General features: G+C 32.4%; 1 protein-coding gene across 1 annotated transcript in view; it reads left to right on the forward strand.

The window, feature by feature from the left end:
• The window catches only part of MICU2 (mitochondrial calcium uptake 2), a 165362-nt gene that overhangs the window by 42017 nt on the left and 96006 nt on the right, over positions 1-27339 (forward strand). The window contains exon 2 of the mRNA XM_031960796.1: positions 24149-24287. Coding sequence (XP_031816656.1) covers positions 24149-24287 — 139 coding nt within the window. The remainder of the gene's footprint in view (positions 1-24148; positions 24288-27339) is intronic.

The following is a 27339-nucleotide window of genomic DNA, read 5'->3' on the forward strand; positions in this document are numbered from 1 at the left end:
TATTCTGGAAAAGAAGGATTTCTAGTATTTACAATCCTAAAAATGATAAAACTTAATCAGATTTAAATGTCTAAGGATTGCCTTACACTTTTATTGGGAAGTAATAGAGAAGGGAATTTTAAAGAAAAGCCAATATTATTGTTTATGATCCGTAAACTCCTTGTATTCTGATCAATTCTAATTTTTGGTGATTAAACCTGTTTTCAAAGCCTCATTTTCAAGTTATCTGAGCCTAACTGTTGACAAATATCACAAAAACAATATGTTTTGCATCAAAGCATTAGAGACTTTGGTTAATGTCACAGGTTACCAAACTGCACTTGGTTTATTGTATGACAATGTAAGAATGCAAATTTGTCAAGATATGAATGAAGCTCTCAATACTTACCAGTGTATGGTATAAAAAACTAAAGAGAATTTAATCTGTACTGCTAAAATATTTTAAGCACCAATAAAATTGTTTTTGTCATATCAGCTTAGGCTTCTCTTCACATAATATTCTGTAATTTTATTTGTTTATACTTTTACTTTCTAGAACTACTCTATTGCTTTGTTTATAATAAATTGGAAAGAAATGTTTTTTCTTTTCCTTTTGAGAATTGCATTAACAGATAAAATTTTATTTTTAAGATCCTTTATTGAATATTCTGTTGGGCTGAAATCAGTTATTATATTTTATAGCAAATTATAACTTCAAATAATATAGATATGAATAATGCAACATTTTCATAGGATTCATTATTCACACTAATCAGGACCTAATTTTACTATACCCTTCAATAAGTAAGAGAAAGCAAAGGAAAATTACTAATACAATAAAGAACTATAACTGAAATCTCAGAAAAGCATATGGAATGGCCAGAACTCCAAGAGTAGCAGAAATAAAATAAAAGAATTAAAACAAGCCACCTGGTCTGTGCTTTGCAACCTAGTGTTTCTGAACTCATTTTCTTTGTCTGGGCAATTAGAGGGTAATTGGATCAAAAAATCCTCCCCCCTTCTTATTGGTGGGGAGGGGACAGAGTCCTCAGGAAAAGTAACTTCACCTGAGTCCCTCATTCTCAGATGTCCCTGAACATAGTCCTCCATAGTCTTGGTTTCTGTTGCAGCATTTTTCTTCCTTTTTCTTTTTTTTTAAATTATAGCTTTTTATTTACAAGATATATGCATGGATAATTTTTCAGCATGAACAACTGCAAAACCTTTTGTTAAAATTTTTCCTCTCCCCCCCCCCACCGCCTCCCCCAGATGGCAGGTTGACCAATACATGTTAAATATGTTAAAGTATAAGTTAAATTCAATATATGTATACATGTCCAAACAGTTAATTTGCTGTATAAAAAGAGTCGGACTTTGAAATAGTGTACAATTAACCTGTGAAGGAAATCAAAAATGCAGGCGGACAGAAATAGAGGGATTGGGAATTCTATGTAGTGGTTCATAGTCATCTCCCAGAGTTCTTTCGCTGGATGTAGCTGGTTCAGTTCATTACTGCTCTATTGGAACTGATTTGGTTCATCTCATTGTTGAAGAGGGCCATGTCCATCAGAATTGATCATCATATAATGTTGTTGTTGAAGTACATAATGATCTTCTGCTCCTTTCACTCAGCATCAGTTCATGTAAGTCTCTCCAGGCCTTTCTGAAATCATCCTGCTAGTCATTTCTTACAGAACATTAATATTCCATAATATTCATATACCACAGTTTATTTAGCCATTCTCCATTTGATGGGCATCCACTTAGTTTCCAGTTTCTGGCCACTACAAAGAGACCTGCCACAAATATTTTTGCACATGTCCCTTTCCCTCCTTTATGAACTCTTTGGGATATAGACCCAGTAGAGACACTGTTATCCTTTTTTCCACAGTACATGATAGATGTTATAATAATGTTTATTGGTCATTGATTCAATTCCAACTCTAAAATACTTGGCACTGTTTTATGGAGTTTTTCTATAATTAACAAATCAGCATTTTTTAAAGGCTAAATTTAAAACAATTTAAGGTCCAGGACTGTAATATGAAGGAATAATAACTTGATATGAACCACTTTAATGTTTTAGTTATTTCTAATTCATTTTGATGAATTCAGTTATATGTCCTTGGAAACTATGCTTGATCCTTTTGGTAGTAATTGTATTGGTTTGGGAATTGCTGTAAAGTTGTGCTTGTGTCTTTTTTTGATCATGACCCAACTTCTTATTCATCCTTTTCCTTTCACTCTGTGCCCCCAGTTTCCTTTTTCCTTTCTTTCTTATTCCACCCTGCATTTTGAATACCAAGTGGTTTGTTTCTACAGCATTTAAACTGGTCTGGCTCTTTAAAGGTACTGAGGTATACAAAGCATTGAGCAGGTTAGATGGTTCAATAGATAAAGTGTTTTGTGAATTCAACTATGGTCTTAACTCTTACTAGCTGTGTGAACCTGGATAAGTCATTTAACTCTATTTGCCTCAGTTTTCCTCATCTATAAACTGAGCTGGAGAAGGAAATGGCAAACCAAAGTCAACTAAAGGAAAGAAGCATCTTTTTTTCTCTATCTCCTTCTTACTACTCTTATTTTATAATCAATAATATCAACAAATTTCAAATACAGTGGGGAAAGTTCCCTCTATTAAATGAAAAGGGAAGCACAATATTGAATTATATTTTGGGGGAAAGGGTAATTTTATTTCTTTCAAATACTACAGAGAGCAAAAAGGAACCAGAAATTAAAAAGAAATTAAAAATAATAAATACATATTGGCTGCTTTGATATATTGAACAATATATCGAACAATTATAATTTCCAAATTTAGACTTAGAGATGAAATGCGATTCTACTGTATTTTGTTTAATATGTAAAATTAGTTATATTAACTCAATAAAATAATAAAGTGGAGTCTCTGCTTTACTACTTTATTCTTGAGAAATTAAGAGACTAAAAGAATGACCAAAAAAAGAACAGCAAGGTTATCTTTTCTAGTATGTCACTTCATGGATAAAAAGTAGAGACGAAATGGTGAAGCACCTGTTACTTTAAAGGCAGCAAAGTAATGAAATGTTTTAACAGAAGTCATCAGCTTTCAAAGATCTCTTTTATCCAGTCCTCATCACTCATTGCTCTTAATTCCTTTGTCACATTTTTTACTGCACTGCAAGTAATCCTTGAAATCCATGAAGCACTTTATATGACCAGATCTCAAGTGTTCAGAGTAGGCAACAATCATAGCAATTCTAAATCCCTACCCCTCCCAACCCATACATCTTAGTGTGGATTCATGGGTGAAGTTTAGGGAGTTAATGGTTTTGAGAAGTGGGATTTATCTCCATCCGCCCATGAGAACTCTAAATTTGACCCAAGGCAGATTTGGACTTTAGAGAGTTAGCAATAGCTATGAACAACTTTTTAATCTTCTGATAGCTTCTACACTAGATTCCATACTTGTTCTTCTCTAGTAGCTTCCTAACGCAGCTGCTGTTTTCATACCATTCCTTCTGTTCTTTATATGTTATGGCTATATTTAGTCAGCAAAGTATTTTTATGAAAATATTCCATATATCATTATTTTGGCAATATAAATGACCACAGTAAACAAGTGTTTCTTCTGTGAAAGATAGGGAAGAATTTCATACCATTCTTCTTCTCTTCTTGTTAGCCAATCTGTTTGACACATCACCAATGTATTCCTATTTTCCATGGAATTTATCAATATGTGTCCCACTAAAATTTTTATCAACAGTACCCAGCACAAAATTTGACCATGTATTAGGGCATAATAAAAACTTCATAATCAAATGCAAAAAGGCAGAAATAGTAAATGCTTCCTTTTCAGACCACAATGCAATAAAAAATATATTCAATAAAGGAATAGGGAAAGATAGAATAAAAACCAATGCGAAATTAAATAATTCTTAAAAATAAGTGGGTCAAGACAATGACAATAAGACAACATACTAAAACCTATGGGATGCAGCCAAAGCAGTTCTTAGGGGAAAGTTTACATCTCTGAAAAATTACATGAATAAAATAGAGAAAGAGGAGATCAATGAATTAATTGAGCATGCAACTAAAAAAAGCCAGAAAAAGAACAAATTAAAAACCCCCAATTAAATATCAAATTCGAAATTCTGAAACTCAAAGGAAAGATTAATAAAATTGAAACTAAGAAAACTTGAACTAATAAAACTAAGAGTTGGTTTTGTGAAAAAAAAAATCAACAAAATAGATCAACCTTTGGTAATTTGAGCAGAAAAAAGAAAGGAAAAAAACTAAATCACTAGCATGAAAAATGAAAAAAATGAACTTGCCACCCATGAAAAAGAAATTAAAGCAATAATTAGAAGCTGTTTTGCTCAGCTATATGGCAGCAAATCTGACAATCTAATTAAAATGGATAATATTTATAAAATTATAAATTGCCCAGATTAACAGAAGAGGAAATAAATTACTTTTAAAATAGTCCAATTTTAGAAAAAGAAATTGAACAAGCCATTAGTGAACTCCCTAAGAAAAAAACTCCAGGGCCTAAAGGATTCACAAGTGAATTCTACCAATCATTTAAAGAACAATTCCAATACTTTGTAAGCTATAGGTAAAGCAGTCCTGCCAAATTTCTTCTGACACAAATATGATACTGATACCTAAACCAGAAAAAGCCAAAACAGAGAAAGAAAATTACAGACCAATCTCCCTAATATTAATGCAAAAATTTTAAATAAAATATTAGCAAAGAGATTATAGCAACTTATCAGCAGGATAATACACTATGACCAAATGGGATTTATACTAGGAATGCAGGACTGGTTCAATGTCAGGAAAACTATGACTATAATCGACCATAACAATAACAAAACCAACAGAAATCATATGTTAGTAGATGCAGAAAAAGCTTTTAACAATATAGAGCTCCCATTCCTATTAAGAGCAATAGATAGCATAGGAATAAAGAGAGATTTTCTTAAAATAATAAGCAGTATCTATCTAAAACTAACAGTATTATTTATAATAGAGAGAAGCTGCACACATTCCCAATAAAATCAGGGATAAAACATGGATGCCCATTATCACTACTATTATTCAACATTGCACTATGACTGTTGGCTGTAGCAGTAAGAAAAGAAAAAGAAATTAAAGGAATTTAGAATAGGCAATGAGAAAATAAAACTATCATTCTTTGTGCCCATGATATGATACAGAGAATTCTAGAAAATCGTCTAAAAACCTACTTTAACAAAGTTGCAGAATATAAAATAAACCTACACAAATCATCAGTATTCCTATATATTACTGACAAAGGCCATCAAGGAGAGATAGAAAGAGAAATTCCAGTTAAAATGACTATAAAATAATAAATAAAATATTTGGTGGTCTACATGCCAAGACAAACCCAAGAACTATATGAACATAATTACAAAACACTTTTCATACAAATAAAGTTAGATCTAAACAACTGGAAAGATATCAATTCCTCATAAATAGGCCAAACTAATATAATAAAACTGACAGTTCTGCCTAAATTGGTCTACTTGTTCAGTGCCATACAAATCAAAATGACAAAAAATTATTTTATTGTACTAGAAAAAATAATAACAAAATTAATCTACAACAACCAAAGGTCAAGAATAACAAGGGAATTAATGAAAAAAAAAATTACAAAGGATGGTGGCTTAGCAGTAGTACCAAATCTAAAATAATTATTATAAAGCAGCAGTCATCAAAACCATTTGGTGTTAGCTAAGAAATAATGGTGAATCAGTGGAATAGATTAGATAGACACTACACAATAATCAAGATCTATACTAATCTAGTATTTGATAAACCCTCAAACTCTAGTTTCTGGAATAAGAATTCACTATTTGACAAAGATTGCTGGGAAAACTGAAAAATAATATGTCAGAAACTTGGCATAGACCTACATTTCACATCCCATACCAAAATAAGATCAAAATGGGCACATGATTTGAGCATAAAGGATGATATCATAAACAAACAGGGAACGCAAGAGATAATTTACTTATCAGATCTTTGGAGAAGAAAGGAATTTATAACCAAAGAAAAACTGGAGATCATTATGAAATTAAATTAAAAAGGTTTTACACAAAACCAACATAAACAAGATTAAAAGAGAATGCAAAGCTGGGGGTGGAGGGGAATCTATTGCCAGTGTTTCTGAAAAAGGTCTCATTTCTAAAATACATAAAGAACCATGTCAAATTTATAAGAATACAAGTCTTCCCTAATTGATAAATGGTCAAAGGATATTAACAGACAGTTTTCAGATGACAAAATTAAAGCCATCTGTAGTTATATGAAAAAATGCTCTAAATCACTTGATTAGAGAAATGCAAATTAAAACAACTCTTGTAGCGCAGCACCTCACATCTCTCAACTTGGCCAAGATGACAGAAAAGATAATGATAAATTTTGAAGGGGATTTGGGAAAACTGGGACACTAATGCATTATTGGTAGAGTTGTGAAGTGATCCTGCCATCTGGAAAGCAATCTGGAAGTATGCCCAAAGGACTGTAAAACTCTGCATAACATTTGACCCAGCAGTGCCATTACTGGGCCTGTATCCCAAGAAAATCTTAAAAGAGGGAAAAGGACCCACATGAGCAAAGAAGTTTGTAGCAGCTCTTTTTGTGGTAGCAAAGAATTGGAAAATGAGTAGATGTCCATCAACTAAGGAATGACTGAACAAGTTGTGATAAATGAAGATAGTGGAATGTTATTGTTCTATAAAAATGATGAACAAGCTGATTATAGAAAGACCTGGGGAAATTTACACAAACTGATGTTGAGTGAAACAAGCAGAACTAGGAATACATTGTACACAATAACAGCCAATAATGTGCAGTGATCATGTATGATCCGAAGCAATCCCGATAGACTTTGGACAGAAAAAGCCATTTGCATCCAGAAAAAGAACTAAGGAGATTGAATGTATAAGAACATATGCTATATTCACTTCTTTGTTTTTCCCCTCTCATGGTTTTACAGTGTATTAAATTTTTTTTTAAGGAATGGAAAAAAAGAAAAAGAAATTAACTCAGAGGCCAAGCAACAATCCCAAGTCTCTGTTCTATTTTTCTCTTCTTTCAATCCTTAAAAAAAAAACAAACAAACATAAAGAGCTATTGACACTTGTTTTTTTATAGATCAGTAGTTATTCCTATTATCTGACTACCATTTTAGCCTTGAGAAAGTATTAAATGGTATATACGAGAGTCTTCTCTCCCATAAGCATTCAAGAAAACTATAGTTTCATTTGTTATTAAGAATCTAATTCATGTTGTTGGTTCTTTTTTTTTTTAAGTTTTAATTCATAGTATTTTTAAATAGTTTTACTTGGACTCCTGGAATCTACTACCACTGTTTCTAATTATTTCTTTTTTTTTTTTTTTTTTTTTTTTTTGGATAAGCAAGCAATCCCAAAAATATTCCAGCAATTTTTATTTCATTAGTTCATGTTTGCAAAACAGACATAAATTGAAATAACATTTGTGCATAGTATATAATTTGTTTTGTAAGGCTAGTTTGAAATAGATTTCTATTCTCTAGGACAAAAATTGCATTTCCACTTACTTGTAATACTGATAAAGTACAATTTATGTATTAAAGAAAATACAGTAGAATCTCATTTCATCTGTACTTCCTAATTTGTAAAATGTATTTGTTCAAAATTACTCACTTTTCTCCTGTATAAATTCAAGTATTCAGAATGCCCAGATTTACACTGTAGCACAGATGTTATTTTCAAATTGTCACAGCACCAAGGTTTGGCTACAATTTAGGTTCCTCAGTCTTTTAAAGGCTGTGTGGAATTTTTTTCTTCCTAACTCTGTGTGTATTTATTTAATCTCTTCAGTGATAACCTCTGAGGCTATTCTTCTTTCATCTTGCAATTCATCAGGCTTGCCTCCCTATATGCTCCTTATACTTTAGTATAACTTGATAAGATTTTAGACTTCAATTCTTTCAGCAGATTCAAATCCTTCTTTTTTAGCAATCTGGTTGTTATTGGACCAATTGATTATTTAATTACATTTATCAAGGATTTTCATCCCTCGTTTTACCTTGGAGTTTCTCCATTGTAGCTTTCATATTGAAAAGTTCTTGGGGTCTGGAGTCTTTTTAACTTTTATCATTACTTTTTTGTTTTGATAAACCTGTGTAAGTCCACCAGGCTTATTGGCCAAGTGGTAAGGTGTCTGTTTAGTGAATGTAACAGAATTTCCGTTTGATCAGAACTTTTAACTCTGCCAGCAGTTTCAGCGCCAAGGGAAAGAAGAGGGATGCCCAACAGCAACAAGCCCTGAAGAGTCTCAGATTTCTCCCCAGACAAGATGGCAGTCCACACAACTGCAGCATGAAGTAACAACCTCAATGGAGTTGGGGAAGATTGAGGTTGCTGATAGGCCCAACAGAAAGAAACAACCAAAGCAATCTGCAGAAGCCACAGGGCAGGGACGCTGCCAGCTACAGGCACTTAGAGAAGAATGGAGTTCCTAGTTTGAGGTCCAAATCAGAGGGCAGAATTGAAGGAGGACTTGAGGCCAAATGCACCAGTCCTCCCACTCCTCACAGGGCTAAAGGTAATTGCATCAAAAAAATATATCATCAGGCAAAGGAAAAAGAACCCAACCACAGAAAGTTACTGTGAGAATAGGGAAAACTGGAATTCATCTTCAGAGGAGGATACTGAAGTAAAAAATAAAAAATCTCTCCTACCCAAAAGAGTAATGTCAAATGGTCACCTGCCCAAAAAGAATTCATAGAAGAACTCAAAAAAGACTTTAAAAATCAAATGAGAGAGATTGTGGAAAAGCTAAAATGAACAAGCAAACAAGATTATGAAAAGATCCAACCAACTAGAAAAGAAGATCCAGAATTTTAAGGAAGAACATGACTCCCTGGAAAACTAGAATTAAGCAAGAAGAAACCATCAAAATTATAAGAGACAAAGAAATAACAGAACAAAATATGAAGAATAAAAAAATGGAAGAGAATGTGAGATTTCTTACAAGAAAAATAGTAGATCTAGAGGACAAATCAAGAAGAGAAAACCTAAGAATAATTGGACTGCCTGAAAGCTAGCCCCAAAACAGAATCTTGATACAATACAAGAAATAATTAAGAAAATTGTCCTTAAGTTTTAGAACAAGAGGGGAAAGTAGAAATAGAAAAAATCCTCTGACCACTAACTGAAAGAGATCCTGTAAGAAAAACCTACAGGAATATCATTGATAAATTTTTAGACCTCCAGATCAAAGAGAAAATTTTATAAGCAACAACAATAATAAACCAGTTCAAATATGCTGGAGCCACAAGACCTATCAACAGCTACAATAAAAGACATCAGGTATTAGGATATTATACAGAAGATAAAAAAAAAATATGATTGTGGCCAAAAATACTATATAGAGCAAGAATAAGCATAAATCTGAACAAAAAAAAAAAAAATGGACATTTAACGAATTGCCAGAATTTCAGGATTTTGATGCAAAAAACCCTAAACTCAATTTGACATATAAGATGTATAAGTCAGATTTGACATATAAGAGCCAAGAAAAATATAAGGCAAACATCAAAGACTAATTTCAAAAGACTCTAAATTCAAACTGCTCATTTTATATATGGAAATGTAAATTTTATGTCTAAGATTGTCATTGATAATTGGGTAATTCAGAAGAAAGATTGAGGCAGAGCTGATTATGATATGATTTTAAAAAGTAAAATTGTAGGAAAAGTAAAAACATTAATTTTGTGAATGGGTTAAAGGGGGAATACTACATATCTATAACAGTGTAAAACTCTTAAAATTTACAAAGAAATAAGGGGAGGGAAGGGGATAAGCTAGGGTATAGAAGGATGTGATAAAGATGGAGAGAAATGGTGGAAGGAGAAGTTAAAGGAGGGATCATTGGGCAGGGAGAGGTTAATAGCAAATCAAATTAGCTGTAGAAGTAAAGTAGAAGAGTTAGCAGTATAGGAAAGGTAAAATAGAAGTCAGCAAGAAGAGGAAACAAGATATACACAAACACAGCAAAAATGATCAGGAGTAGAATTATTAGAGAAAAAAATTTTTTCATTTATTTTTGAATTTATTCTTTTTTTTCATTCATCTCAGACAAAAATAAAATTAAAAGGATTCAGTAAAAGAGAAGTCTACATTATACCATATTGATAACGTTTTAGACTATTGCTTGGCATAGGAAATGATGAGTTGCTAGATTTAGAAAAATATGGAAAGACTTAGAGACATAAGAAGGATGATGTTATCCACCTTCAGAGAAACAGGATAAACATAGCCCTACATATATGTATATGAATGTATTGCGTATATGTGTATCTCTGTGTGATTACAAATATCTATGTATTTGTATGTGTATATGCATATGTGTACATATATGTATATGTACATAAAAATATCTGTATAACTGTAGAGGAGGAGAAGACAGGGGAGAGCAAAGGGGAAGAAAAGAATAAAGTAAAAAGTGCACAGCAGAGAAAAGAAAACCTAAAAGGAAGCAAAGAAAACATGTACAGTTCTGAATACAGTGTGTTCTTTTATTATATATGCTTTCTTGAAATGGAAATTTATTCTTAAATATTTTGAATTCTTTTTTTTTTCTATTTTGTATTTAAATTTTAAATTAAAAGTTGGTGTCCATAAGACCTGGTACCTAAGAGAGCAAAATATACTTTGCATATGCACAAACAGCACAAATGAAATATACAGCCTTCTTGTTCTCACTCTTGCCTTTCTTGTACTTATACATGAGTTCCGCAATGAAATAATTGACCATAATATCAAAATTCTCACCACTCATATGAATGTCCTCAGTTGTAAGCTTGACTTCAAAGATCCCATCTTCAATGAAAAAGATGGAGACATTGAAATGTCACCTCCAAAGTGTTAACTCTATATCTACAGGCAAAGCTTCAATTCCTTGATGTTGGGAATAATCAAAGTAGATTAAGTCTGTGACTACAATATTTGTAACAGTCTTTCTAAGATAAGCTTCAGTGATTTCTTTTTGGTCAAGAACATTTAAGATTCCAGATAGATAGAAGTTTTTAGGTTTCCCTTTGTATTCATTCCACTTGGACCCTAGGCCTGCCTTCATCATTCACTACCACAGAAGACCGACCAATGCTTCATGTCTAACTGTGTAGATGCAGTTTGGTAAGGTCCTATTTCTTTGGTCATTAACAGTGATCTCCACTTTCCCATGTTGGAAAATCCTTATATAGTGGTGCCAAAATTATTAACAACTGTAGTTCCCGACCTCCACTTATACTGCAATCATGGTCTACTAGTAGAACTTACATAGCTGCTGGTGTGTTCCAAAACTTTTGTTTTTTTAAATAAGATCAGCATAATGATAAAGCTGGAAAAAAAAAAAACCTCATTCATAATTCTTTCAAATAAATTCTCATTTTTCAAGTAAGAAAAATATTTTTACATTGAAATAGCTCCTGCTAAATATTCATGTTTTGAGCATTCATAATGCTACTCATGGTCAGTTGTGAATAACACAATAGTCTTTAATGTTTATGCTTAGCTGTTATAATAAAGACTTCCTTTTTTATTGAAAATGCAGAGTAGAAAAACCTACTATAGCTATACATTAATCTTAACTGCTTTCAACAGAATTAAAGTTACTTGATAGTCAGTCATGTTAGTAAAAACCAAATTTTTCAAATAAGGACATAAAATATAACAAGCCATTTTGTGACAACTTATCTTTAATTCCAGACAAGCAAAAAACTTGAAGTGCTAATATTGTAAACCTAATTCTTTGAAGTATCAGCAAGCATTACAATTCTTTAATTAAATGAAGCAAACAGAATATTTTCAACCACTTGGGAAAAAATTTACAGCACCATTTCTTGAAATATGTGGAAAAATTAATGTGATAATACAATTACAAATTGTTTATTCTTTAATTAATGAGGATGATATGGGACCTCTCTTTGGAAATGTTTTTAGCTATTTTAGTTATTAATTATTAACTATTGTGTTATTAAAAGAATTAAAACAATTTTTTAGAGTTTTATAATTCATAAATTTCAGAATAGATTTCTCCCTTGTTACTCACAATTAGTTATATTTTATAATATTTAAGAGAACAGAAGTTGTTTCTCATTAAGTATAAGAACAAATTTAAATAAACTAAATTAGAAGCTTTTTCTGAGTTCTTACAAATAGACAGCTAGGTTTGCATATTAATGAAATTTAAGAAATTTTTCAGTATTTCAGACTCAGTCAATTAAATTTTTCCTTTTGGTTTTCTAGTCTTCTGTTAATAAACACTGGATTTTAGGGGGTCTAGGATTGTCTCACAAAGTATATCTATTTAAATCATTAAAAACTGTATTATCTCGCTTAGAATTTTGCTTTAGTCAATTTTTCTTCTTTTTTTATCCTCTATATAACATAATTAAATTATATAATAAATACGCCATTGTTTGATGTTTGATATTAATATTGAATATGCATTAAAATGGATTTTTTTCTTACTACTTGACAAAATATAAGGTTCTACAGCCTATTTCAGTAATAATCATAAGCTGAAATATGGCTTTATTTACTTAGCCTTTGTTTTGGTATTTTAAAAAATATTACTATTTAAAGCTATAATGAAATAATGCCCAACAATTAGATAGCCCTTTATATTTATATCTCATTTGACTGTCACAGTAACTTGTAAGATAGTTAGAGTGGTGAATCCTATTTTTCAGATTAGGAAACTGAGGTCCAAAGAGATGACAAATTGCCAAAGTCACAAAATATAGATTAGCAGAGCTGAAATTTGAACCCTTTGTCTTATTTCTTTATAAAACATTTATCATTGCGTACATCCTTGTCTTCCCTACCTCTATTCTTCCTTTTTTTTTTCACTGTACTGTACAATTCTCTAAAATAATCTTAGTATATTTTAATAGTTATTGATAGCTAAAATTTATCTTTCTCATACTTTTTCTAAATAGCATAAAGAACAATGCCATTAGAGTAATCTCAGGGTAGACTATTGGGTGTGATCCATTTTCCTTATTAATTAAAATGAATAATTAGGTAGTTCTTAATTCAGATGCATGGCTCATCCAAAGCACTCCAGGAAAGTAAAAGTGCAGAGGGATGAAATACTATTTTTAATCTTGCCTCTTTTAGCTACTGATGGTGAGAGAAAAACAACATTTTAACATCCATGGGTCCAGATAATATCCTATTTTGATTGTCTTTTTATTGGTAAAGAAGATTGAAATCACTGTCACAATGATTAATGTACAATGAGATGATACAAAAGGGAAACTGCATTATGAGTATTATTTATGAAATGTTGACAGTATATTCTATATACTCACACTAGTAGACATATATAGCTAGCCATTAGGTCTACTATCTATAATAGACAAGGCCACATAAAAGCATCAAGTTAGAAGACAAAGATGTTTTACAAATGACAAACTATTCTTGCTTCACTTTTTCCTTAATTTAGAGCCTTTGATACTTGTGCATCATAATCTTCATGCTTAACTTAATCCAAAACAGTACAATAAGTCATTCCTCCCCTAATAAATATAAAAACAGAAATGGAGGCTAGAGTGGAAGAGTAAGAGATCAAACAATGAGGGCCATGAGATTATATAAAGGGGGATAGAAAAGAAACTGAAAAGAATCTAGTGATTTTTAAATAAAAGTATACATACATTTCACTATTTTTTTATAGGAAGATTTGTCTTCTCTCCTCCCCTGCCATTTTTCAGCTCCTTTTTCAGATTCTGGTGATCAGAAAAAGACTATTTGAAGTCTGATGAACCCATTATCATTTGGTATTACCTTTGGTCTAACTTTGAATGTTAATAGACAGAGTTGACCAATAAAAAGGAAGTAAATTGCAGAAAATATTAGAAGACAAAATCCAACTTTGCTGCTTACAAAAAACATATCTAAAGCATAGTGATTCATACAGGCTCAAAGTGAAAGTCTGTCATGTCAGCTGAATCTAAAATAATAATTTATCTTTATAAAATAATTAAAAGTTTTCAGGATGCTTTCCATATATTATTTCTTTTGGACCTCACGAAAACCCTATAAAATGAATACTGTGGGTATCATTATTATTATTCATCTATAATTATCCTCCTTACCACTACCACCCATTTACAGTTCTGGAACCATAGTGAAGTCAAGTATGCTATGTTTCCTGGTAAGAATGACATACCAGTGGAATGACACATTCTATTTCCCAGTGACTCCATTCAACATTCCAAACCAAAGTATTCTTCTCTGGTCATAATTTCATTATATGTATTGTTTCCCCCATTAAAATATGAACTCCTTCAGGGCAGAGACTGTTTGATTTTGTATTTATATCCCAGTAATTGGCACGTAGCAATTATGTAATAAATGCTTCTTCACTCATTTTACAGATGAGGAAACAGACTCAGAGAATCTAAATTATTTACATGTCATCACACAGATAGTATCAGAGAGGATATTTGAACCCAGATCTTTCTGATTTTGAAATTCTAGGTGACCTTATTTAACTTCTGTCAGAGTTTAACACATCCAACAGAAAGATAAACAAAAAGAAAAGTGAAAATGTGCATTAGATGTTAGAAAAATTGGGTTTGAAACCTGTGGAGAATTTTTAATTGGAATTTCTGAAGCTGTTTGGAGACTTCTACAAAAATTGATTGGAGAGCATAAGGAATTCATACAAATGCATAAAGACAAATCTTTTTTTTTAATTCTGAACTTAAAAAAGTAAAATAAGCATTTCTATAATAAAGTAAAACAGAAAAAAAAAGAATTGCACCTAAAATTTTAGATCTGTTATGTACAACTTTTCCTTTTAAAAATAAAACAAAGTTATTATGTAACTTTTTCCTTCTCTTTCTCTCTCTCTCTCTTTCTCATTCTCTGGGTGCATATAACATATTCCTTCATAGGACCTTTGTAGTTAACATGGGTAGTTTATAATAAACTGACTTGGCCACTCACAGCTATTCTTAAAACAATATTGATGTTACTGTATAAAACATTCTCTTGGTTCTACTCATTTTGTTCATCATTGTTTTCATGCAAGTCTTTCCATGTTCTAAAATTCCTGTGCTCATCATTTCTTATAGCCCAATAATATTCCATCATAAACATATACCACAATTCCCCTACTGATGGGCATCTCCACAGTTTTCAGTTCCACAAGACAAATCTTAAATACAGATTTTATAGGTCAACAATACAAATTACAATCAATAAAGGAAATATTAAAAAAAAAACTTGAATGGAGATTAAAATACATATTAAGTCATGAATCAAATACCAAATCATAAAAATAATAATGATAAAAATGAGTGTACAAATTTTTATAGGATACAAATAAATCAGTCCTTTTAAAAACTTACATCTCTGAACTCTTATGAAAGAGAAAAAAAATTTCAGTTGAGTAAAATATTTAAAAACTACAAAGAAATTTAATAACCCATCTCAAAATAATACAAAGGAGATTTTGACAAAGATTCTATGCCAATTAAAAATTAAAACATTTTTTAAATTAAAAAGAATGATAAATTATTTGCTAATTTGATTAAATAAAGATCAAAAATTAAGTTAACAAAATCAGAATTAAAGAAGGAGAAGAAACAAATAGAGAGTAAATGAAACCATATACTCATATGCATCTGTGATTTCATCAGTTTGCATCTTTACTCCAGTGAGATGCATCCAATACATAACTGCCAATCCCGAGCAGTTTTTGCCCATGTCCTTCCAGGTCCTCACCACAGCTGTTCCACATAATGTATCCAAAAAGGATATTGCAGCATTAGGAAAACAGCACAATAACTATTTATTAATTGGCTAGGTTCTCTGCCTCGCTCTCCTCATTCCAGTCCATTTCCTACTTCACTGTCAAAGTGATCTGGCAAAAGCAATTTAGCCCCTTTTCTACCTTTCCAATCTCCTTACTTCCTTCTATACATTCCACTTTGATGTTCCTTATGTATGATTCTTCTCCTGACTGTACCTTTTTACTGGCTATCCATCACAGCAGAAATGGACTCCTTTTCCTCACCTCTTCATTTCTGGGCTTCCTTCAAAATTCAGTATAATAACTTCTGTAATTCAGTATAATAACTTCTGTAAGAGACCTTGTGTGAGTCCCTCACATGGCTAATGCCCTCCTTCTAAGATTACCTATTTACATTCTATATATCTTATATTCACACAGTAATTTAAATATTGTCTCTCCCATTAAAATGTAAGTTCTGTGGGTGTACAGATTATATTTTTTAACTGCTTTTTTTTTTTATTTCTAGTACTTATCATTACTGGCATATCATAATGCCAGTAAACAATTAATAAATCCTTGTTGATTGATTATTATATGATTACATCAATGAATGCAGAAAAAGGCCTCAATGAAATAAAATTAAAGATTTTAAAAACATAGGAATGAAAGGACTTTAAACATCATCAAAAGTACTTAATACTGGAAAAAAATTGGAGATTTTTTGTAATTGAGAAACACTGGAAACTTTCCCAATGAGATCACAAATGAAACAAAGATTCCCATTGTCATTATTGCTATTTGGTATGGTACTTAAAATGTTGATTATAGTAATTACAGAAGAAAAATTTCAGGGAATAAACTTTGTTAAAAGAAGAAGCAGAATTATTTCTGTCAACAATGATTTTTTACTTAGAAAACCACAAAGAACCAACTTAAAAATTCATCAAGATAATTATTTCAATATAGTAGAATATAAATCTATCAAATAATCATATTATTAACAAAGCCACAAAGAAGAAATTAAAATAAGAGTACCATTTTAAATAATAAAAGTCATTCCACAGATACTAGAGGAAAAAGAAACAGCTTGTACAAAGGATTATGAAGGCTTCATATAATTTGAGCATTAAAGGCAAGAACAGTATGTAAAGAGGTATAATGTGTTATAAGCTAAGAAAGGTAGGCTTATGGAAGAATTTAAGTGCAAAACAGAATATTATCATCAGGGAAAGCTGCAAGAAGGCAGAGGTATTTGAGCTTGACTATAAACTACAGAAAGACTTTGACAAATAGAAATGCTATGATGTTAGAGGAAGTAGTCTAGTAATAAAGGAAAAATCAGAAAGAGTACTGATAATGGCATCAGAAGATCTGAGCTCAAATCCTGGCTTAAAAATTTATTAGCTATATGTTTTGGGTAAATTGCTTAATCTGGTCTCAGTCTCTTTATCTGTAAAATGAGAGTGTTAAATTATATATTCCCTGAAGTCCCTTCCAGTTATTATCATATTTCACCAGATTATTGCAAGAATCAAATGCAGTATATAAATCTCATGAAAAGAGAGATGTAGTAAGTAGGCCATTTGACAAAAAACGTGAGTCCATGGACGGGAGTTGTCTGATATTATAAAAATATATATAGAAACATAATGAGGTTATAGAATCAAAGACAGGGCTGGAAAGGATTTTCCTCTCCTGACTTCAGATCTCTCTGATTTTCATCTATCTCTACCACTCTGAGCTTTACAAGTTAGTAATAATAAAAGAATGATATCAATGAGTTAAGAATTTTTAAATTAGAATCTTCTTAGCTGAGCTCTCACTATTTGCTTGATCAACTTTAAAAAGCAAATTATTCGGCTGAAAGGATGGTAAAAATAGAGAAGGATGCCCCAAAGTAGATTATTGAGGAAGACTAGACAAAAACATTATGCAACTGTTCATTCCATGTTAAATGACAAGTGTAATTACTAACAAAGTGATGTTTTACTTTGTCTCTGTTCACATATGGCTGAAGATTTACAACCCAGTCAAAAACATATTCTAGATGCTGTTCTGTTTGTACATACTCTTCAATAATTTTTATCATGAGCTACCCTTTGCTTACAGAAACCATGGAACTAAACCTTGGTGGGTTCCTGCCACATTAATTGAAACCATGGAGCCTGTCATACAAAATTACACAGGGTAAAGATGGACTAATGTGACAATACCGTATGGATTGAGGTGTTTTTTCCAGGGCAGTTTGACAATAGAAGAATCATTAGAAGTATCCCTTTGAGAGCCATCTGTCATTGATTTAAAGGGGGGAGGGGAGCGGGTGTGGAGACAGGGAGGACACACTATGCCTCCTGAGGATTTAGAACCACAAAGCAAAGGAAGTAATAACTCTCTGTTTCACTGTTATGTGTGTTGTCCTTTCAAGTTCCTGTAGTTTACATGCTGCAGTGATTGATTGAAGTTAGCCCCACAGTAGTTCCTCAGCAATAAAGGTCTGTCATGTTGAAGGTCTTTTTGTTCCTTGACTGTTTTTAATGATATCCAACACAACAGTACCTACTTCTTAAACCTTTTACGATAAGTCCTGCAGTCAGTTCCCAATGGTTTAAATAACAAGGTGTTAACTTATTTTCAGAAGTAAACATAACACTGAAATGCATTGTTTTCTTACTTATCTAATTAACCCTTTGTTACTTATTTCTTTTAAGATTGTTTGCTGTCTTTGTTAATTTAAAAAATATAGAAATACCAGGGAACTCAGGAGGTTTTAATGGCAAAAGAAAACTTATTTACTTTCTCAGTTAAATTCCTCTACTTGTCTGTGCTCTTTGTTTACATTGCCAAGCCTTTGTCACCTTATAGACAAAGGTAAGTCTTGCTGCTCACCATTGATTTTTCTGGAAAAAGCCTCAATCCTGTGAATAAAATGGCCTACTCTTGACATCAAGCACACTAGGCTTTTCTCCTTAAATTTTAGTTCAGAAATAGCCAGCAACTGCTTCACATCCATCATTTCTCTGGATGTCATTAGGTGGACAGCATATTTCATCTGGGAATTATGACTGATTATTGTATTGACGAAAATCTTTACAATTGATTGTTTTTTATAATATTGTTATTATATAATTATTCTGATTCTGTTCATTTCACTCTGCATTGTTTTTTACATTTCTTCCCTGGTTTCTTTGAAAACCACCTCTTTCACCATTTCTTATAGCTCAGTAGTAGTCCATCACATTCATATGCCACAACTTGTTCATCCATCCCCTAATAGGCAACTCACTCCCCCACACTCAGTTTCCAGTTCTTTGACATCATAAAAAGAGCTTCTATAAATGTTTGTACATATAAATACTTTTCCTTTTTTGATCTCTTCAGAATATGGGTGAAAGGATATGTAACATTTAATAGCTTTTTGGACATAATTCCAAATTGTTTTCTATAGTGACTAGAACAAATTTACAGCACCTCCAACAGTGCATTAGTTTTCACATTCCCTCCAGCATTTATCATTTTCCTATTCTGGCATGTTAGCCAATCTGATAGGTGTGAGGTACAATCTTAAAGTTGTTTTAATTTGGATTTCTCTTAATAGAGATTTGGAGCTTTTTTTTTTTCATGACTATTTGTAAGTAGACTGGATTTCTTTCTCTGAAAACTGTTCATATCCTTTGATCATTTATCAACTGAGGAATGACTTATAAATTTGAAACAGTTCCTTATTTGCCTTTGAAATTAGAGCTTTATGGGAAAAACTTGTTGGAATTTTTTTTTTAATTTGCCTCTTTCCTAATAATTTTATCTGAATTTTGTTTGTGCTATAATTTTTTTTTAATTTTCTGTAAACAAAGTATTTTGTCTTTAGTAGTCCACTCTTTCTCTTGCTTGACTCCTCTTTTTTCCATAGATAGAACAGTTACTTAACTTACTCATAGATAGGATAGTTTCTTTCTTGCTCCTCTCATTTGTTTATGATAAACATGTATAAATCGAGTACCCTTTCAGATATTATTTTGGTTTAAATGTGAGATATTGGTCTATACCTAGTTTATTCCATATTACCTTCCAGTTTTCCCAAAATATTATGTAAAATAGTGAATTCTTGCCCTGGTAGCTAGAATCTTTGGTTTTATCAAACATTCAGTTACTGTGCACATTTGTTTTTGTATATCGTATATCTATTATGTTCCACTGATCAACCATATTTCTTAACCAGTACTAAATTGTTTTAATGATTACTTTGATGCAGTATTTGATATCTGATAATGCCAGACCCTTTTCTTCTTACTTTTTTTTTCATTAATTCCCCATGAGATTCTTGACTTTCTGTTCCTCCAGGTGAATTTTTTAAATTATTTTTTTCTAATTCTATAAAACAGTTTGATTAGTTTAGTCAAGGTGGGAGACCTTCAATATTCATTGCTTCCCATTGCCACCTTCAGGTTCTTCTTGTACCACTATCATTCATTGATCACTCATCCTTTGAAATTTTAAAATTCACTTGATCTTTATTTAACATCAAATCAAAATTCTGGTAGCTGTTGTCTACAGACCCCTGGACACTTATCTTCCTTTTCTCAGTAGATTAAATCCCTGGTTCATGATCTTTCTCTCCTCTCCAACTCCTGTCCTTATTCAAGCTAACTTCAACAAACATATATATTGATACTCCATCCAATGGTTATTTTACCTTCCAGTTACTTAACTTACTCATTTTTTTATGATCTACTCCTCCACTCCACTGCAGTCATGTTCAAAGATACCCTTGGTCTTGCTTGCCTTCACTCACAAATTCCTTGTTCATGAACTCTCAAATTTCCTTATCTGTTCACAATTGATTGGCATTTTATCTCTCCCTCTACCTTTTAATACCAAATTCTGTATTTGATCCATACCTCTCAATCCCTCATTTTCCTCCCAGACCATCACTCCTATGTTAGCTACATTCTCCACCATTTTCCATCTTAATGCTTTGGTGAATTATTTCAAGTCTGCTTATTCTTGAGTCTATGACTTTTTTGTATCACTAATTTTGCCCTTCTAAGCATGAGCCTTGAATCTCTCCCTTCAACCACTGTCTTCCCTTTCAAGCATGTACTACTAAAGGAAGATGGAGAAACTTATGTAGCTATGCTATCTGGGTCTAACATAAATTTATGTTATATAAACTCAACTGGATTCTCAGTGCTACTAGGAAATCTTTTATACCACCTGAATAATTCACTGTCCCATTTAACTACAGCAACTCTTCTTTTCTCAAATTTCCCATGGCTTCTTCTCAGCTGAAATCACTGGGAACTTCTCCCTTCCTTCTCTCACATCATCCAGGTTTCTTCTACCACTATTTCTTCACTCCTGTTTCACACAATGAAGTGTGACCCTAATGGAAAAACTAACCTCTCTACACGCACAAATGATGCCATTTCATCCAGTATTCCCCAGCAGATTGCTCTTTTTATTATCTTCACTCACTTATCTTTAATCTCTCATATGCACTGACTGCTTCCTGCTACATACAAACATGCAAAGTTTTCCTCATTCTCAAACAAACAAAAAAACCTCTCACTTGAGAGGCATTAAATCTCGCTCCATATGACAAAATAGTTATCAATTCAGTAGGGATATTTAAAAATCAAGTTGATTATTTGATGTTAAGAGGGAAAAAACTCATTAAGCCTATAACTACTATATTGATACTCTCAGTTAACCAACATCTCTTGTGACTTAAAGAAAATTAATTTCTTTCAAATTTGTCCCTTTGTTTCCATTTCTACTGCTATCATCATATCATCAGTCTCTCAGTATATCTTGTCTGAAATTGTCAGTTATTCACTTAGCATTTATTAAGCTCCTATACTGTGCCAGGCCCTGGGCTAATCCTGTCACTACTAAAGTAAGATACAGCATTTGCCATGTCATTTCCCCTTCCTGAACACAGTCAATGATTCCCTATTTTATTATGAAAAAGGTATGGACTCCCAATCCTTTTCAGGATTCAACTAGCCTTACTTTACACTCGATTTCCAGTACTCTTTCCACTTTGTAATATTGCTTATCCATACAAATGTAAGTTGCTATTATTATAATAATTAGAGAAATATACAAATCACTAGAGTCATAAAGCTTGGCACATAGGAAGCACTTAATAAATAAATTACTAATTCATAACCACTTAGCCTATATGTTGTAAAGAAATTTCTTGGTCAGGTATAGGTTAGACTACATGACCCTTAAAATCATTTCCAACTCTGGGATCCAATTCCTTTTCCTGATATTATCTGCCACAAGTTAAAAAAATATATCCGTAAGATTACTGAAACTTTGGATGCTGAAAGTCCTACAATTAAGTCATCTTGTCTAGTCCTCTCATTTTGCTGATTAAAAAAAGCTAAGAGGTTATTACTTTCCCAAAGTCACAAACTTGTTACTTTTAGAGGTTTATCTAAAACCCAGGCCTCTTGACTCTTAATCCACTATTCTTTAAAAGTTCTGACTCTACAACATAAACATATGTGCAATTTTTAGAGTCTCTTGTTTTACAATGACAGCTTAAAAAATCTTAGCTAAAGTTCTTTTGAAATTCAATGTGTCAGTTCACTGGTCTGAGATTAAATTAGTTCATAGGATCTCAGATTTAGGGGCCTTAAAATTTGGTTCTAAAATGTTTCACTTTTTCTAAAATGTTTAAGTCAAGAATTTAAGTATTTATTAGCCAGGCGTTATGGCTGGCTAAAAACAGAGAGAAAAGGAAAAACAGTATTCCTCCTTTTAGGCAGCTCACATTCTAATAGAGGAAACAACATATAAATAATTATGTATATACAAGATATATAATAATTAAATAAAAGATACTCTTGGAGGGAAGACACTACCAGTAGGTTCAATAATGAGGAATGAAGTGGGCTAGTTTTGTGTGATACTGTGAATTTTTTCGGTAAGTTTACATCCCAAAAACAGAAACAGAAAAACAATCTCAGGTTTAGGGATTTGCCTGATAAGTCAGAGGAAGGAGGAAATGAGGGTATTTGGATGTCATTAGAGTAGCTATACATGACTACCTGGAAGATTGTAAACTGAGTAAGGAGTTTGAATATATTTAGAAGTATATTCAGAAAAGATCATATAGAGGGTCCGCAAACTTTTTAAATAGGGGGCCAGTTCACTGTCCCTCAGATTGTTGGAAGACCGGACTATAGTAAAAATAAAAACTTTGTTTTGTGGGCCTTTAAATAAAGAAACTTCATAGCCCTGGGTGAGAGGGGGATAAACGTCCTCAGCTGCTGCATTTGGCCCACGGGCCGTAGTTTGAGGACCCCTGATATGTGAATTGGGTTTCCATTTCCATTTGAGGGAGTGAAGCTCATAGTGAGCATGAAAAATAAGATAAATAAAAAACCTGGGTGAAATGACAATTTAATAGATTATGGCTAGAGATTAGAAATATCACTTTTAAGATTCCAAAAGGAGAGCAGTGCTATATTACAGTAGTCCATGATGAGACAATGTTGATAAATGTGATCAGTTACAGTAACATGATGCCAGGATGCATCATGATGCCAAAGATGATAGTATTTCTCTCATATTATCCCTTTCCAGCTTGCCCTGGCAAAAATGTCAAGTCACAGTCTTATGACTCTTCTTGACAGCAGTGGAGTCAAATATCTTAGTAATACAGACCATGCTTTTCTAATTCCTATTCCAAAATAACAAATATTTTTTCAAATAGTAATAGCTAGTATCTTTGTAGTGCTTTAAAGTGAGTAAAGCACTTTATATTTATTAATTGATTTGATCTAACACACCTTTTAAGAGGTAGGTGCTATTATTATCCTCATTTTACAGGTGATATATTGAATCTGAAAGAGTTAAAAGTGATTTGCCCAAGGACCATCAGCTATTAAATGTATGAAGTAGGATTCAAACTCATTACCTGCTGGACTATCTCCAGATAACTAGATTATTCTTTCTATTTGCTCTTACTATAGGATGTTGGAAATTGACATATCAGTTATTCATTTATTTTGGAAACCAAAACAAATATTTGTTAAGTATTACTGTACATAAAACATTGTGAAAGACACAGGTGATATCATGACAAAAGTAAGAATTCTAGCCCTCAATGAGTTCCTGGAGGCAAAGAGTTGTCTCATTTTGAAAGCATAAATCTTGATTGTGGATGAAAGTCATCTACAGTGTCTACACTATCATTTAATACAATTTGATTTGAGACTTGGAGAAATAGACCTGAATATGGAAAATAGTCTTTTAAATATAGGTCCTCTAAGGTTTACTTGTACTTGCTTTTACTTAAAATGTTAATGGAAAATATTTTTAAATAATTTTTTTTCTTTTCTTCTAGAAAAATGATGATGAAGAGGCAGAAAAATTGTCCATTCGAAAGCAGCGTTTCATGCAGTTTTCTTCACTGGAATATGAAGGAGAACATTATATGACACCCAGAGATTTCTTATATTCAGTAATGTTTGATCATATAGAGCGTAAGTTGATTTTTTTTCTGATGGTTTTTAAGTACACAAAAACTCAAAAAAATTAAGAATTATAGAATTTTGACTAGCTCATTAACCTGTACAAGGGATTCCATTTTTTTTTGCAAAACTTCTAAGACTCCTTTCTGTAGTAAGTACCATGATGCTGACTGAAGTCAGACCAGTTTGGCAGGTAGGGAGTAAAAGCTAAGAAATTCTTACACAGGTAAGGGTCAGAACTACAATGCAAACAAGCTTAAGTCACAAACTAGATGGATCAGTTGTGGAAATGAAAGGTCCCAAGGAATTAGGCAGTGTCTAAAATTGAAGATCAAAATCAAGAATTACAAATGGGCTAACAAAAGATTAATAAGTCAGAGTTCAGGATTCAGACTATAATTGTTCATTATCTAGAAAGTGTGTTTATTTAACTCAATCTGTGGTTCAAGGATTTTTTTATGCCTGACTGAGCTGCCCCCTCTTCTACCTGGATGAAAGCCATCATCACCTCTCTCTGCCTCGAATCTCTCCCCACTCCATTCTGTCTTCCACTCAACTGTCAAATTGATCTTCTTCAAGTGTAGGTCTCACCATGTCACATAGCTTCCCCTAACTAACCTTCCCACTGTTCCACCACATCATTCCATACCCCTATTCAGTAAACTTCTTGCAGCTTTCTTTTACCTCCAGGATCAAATATAAAAGTCCCCTGCTTGACTTTTAAAGCCCTGCATAAGCTGGCTCTTTCCTACCCCATCCACTCTTCTTACACCTTATTTGCCTCCATGAATCCTTTGAGGTTCAATAACACTGTTCTCTTTGCTATTTTTTACATAGGTTATTCTATCTCTGGACTTGAAACATTTTTATTAACATTTCCTTATGTCTGGAACTCTTTACCTCTGTATCTACCCCTCCTAGCTACCTTGGTTTCCTTCAAATCTCACCTTGAGTCCCACTTCTTAAAAAAAAACCTTTCCAAGATCTCCTTAATCTTAGTCTCTTCCCACTATTATCTATAATAATAATAATTTAACAAAAATAATAATTTATCCTGATATACTGTGTATCCTAAAAGTATTAGTGCAGTTCTAATCTATTAAAACTTAAAAGTGGGGCCGCTAAGTGACCAAGTGGATAGAGCACCAGTCCTGTAATCAGGATGACCTGAGTTCAAATCTGGCCTCAGACACTTAATACATTGTAGCTGTGTGCCTCTGGGCAAGTCACTTAACCCCGGTTGCCTCAGCAAAGAACAAAACTTGAAAACAACAAGCTTAAAACTGCACTTAAAATTTTTGAGAAATGCTGTATATTGTTTTAATATAGATGTTTGCATGCTATTTCCCTCCTACTTCTGAGAATCAGGACAAAATTTTTTATTTTGATTTTTTACCTTTCTTTGTATTCCCCAGTACTAAACACAGTGCCTCACTCAGTAGATATTTGATAAATTCTTATTGATTCTTTTCACTCCACCCCACAATCAGTTTCTTTCAGTATCATTGATTCACAAAATCACAGAATTAGAAGATCCTTCAGAGATAGTGTAGTACAGTACAGCCTGTACTTAAAGAAAATCTGCTCTACAACATAGGCAATAAGTGGTCTTTTAATCTATATTTAAAGGCTTCCATTATGAAGAGAGTCACTATCTCTCAAGACAGTTTATTTTACTTTTCAGATAGCTCTAATTGTCTATATTTTTCTTATGTCAAGTCTGTGACTTCCTTCAACTGCTCCTACTCCTGTCTTCTGTGGGCATACAAGACAAATCTAATCCCTCACCCATAATAATATTTCAGATATTTGAAGATAAATAGATTTCAGGTTCTTTATAAGTCTTATACTCTAGACTAAATATTACCAATTCTTCTCATCTATTTGTACTGTTTTGGATAACTTGACAGTTATCAGTTTCCTTCTTAAAATTTATTACCCAGAAATTAAACCAGAGAATTTTTCTTGCCACCTTTGTTTTTTTCCATGGCAAAAGTTGCATTTTTATGATTCTACTATTATTTTTTGTGCTGATTTTCATATTTTTTAAATTTGTGGGTTTGTAATTAGATTTTTTTTCCCCATGTAAGTTATGTTCAATAGAAGTGTCAAATGTCCGCTAGGGAGTTTCAATTGTTAGGACAAGACTGAAATGATTAGACAACGATCTTAATTGGTAAGATGAAATAGGAAGGTCAAAATAATGTATATGCTTGATAATTTGAAGAAAAAAAATATGTTTCGAAATGCTTTATTTCTAGTAATTATATTTTCACATTATTGGGGCAGAGGGAGAATCTATCAAGACAGCTGTATTATCACAACATTTTTATTCTAAATGTAATAAAATAGTCACAATTTAATAGTTAATGAGATAGATAACTTGAACTTCTTGGAAAATATGAGACCCTGAGATTTTAAATGCTTCAATAATGTGAGGTTTTTTCCTACATTTATATAAAATCGACACTTGATTGTTTAGGATTATTTAATATGGGAGAAAGTCTTAGTTTATATTATCCAAACTACATACATATAAGCAACAGGATATGCAAATTAAATACCAGTACATAGCCTTTCTAAATATTTTTACTTAAGCTGCAAGTTTGACTGCATACATTTGTGTACATTGATCTCCACTGTGGCATAGCAGTACTTTTAAAAACACTTGAACTTCTAAAGTAGTATCTGGACTTTGCTTCAGTACTGTAGTGGATCTGCACTCTCACTGATGGGGATGTTACATTTAGTGATACAGGGAGATCACAGATACTTATCCATCCTTCAATGATTTTTTTTTTTTTTTTTTGGCTGAGGCAATTGGGGTTAAGTGACTTGCCCAGGGTCACACAGCTAGGAAGTGTTAAGTGTCTGAGGCCAGATTTGAACTCAGGCCCTCCTGACTTCAGGGCTGGTGCTCTATCCACTGTGCCATCTAGCTGCCCCCCTTCAATGATTCTTGTCCTTATTTTCCCATAAATCCTCCACAGGGTTCCATGCAACACCCTAAGGACCTTCTAGATCTTGCCTTTGTGTTAATACTGGTATAACATGTGAGTTTTCT

Source organism: Sarcophilus harrisii, chromosome 3, assembly GCF_902635505.1.
Source record: "Sarcophilus harrisii chromosome 3, mSarHar1.11, whole genome shotgun sequence".
Lineage (NCBI taxonomy): Eukaryota > Metazoa > Chordata > Mammalia > Dasyuromorphia > Dasyuridae > Sarcophilus > Sarcophilus harrisii.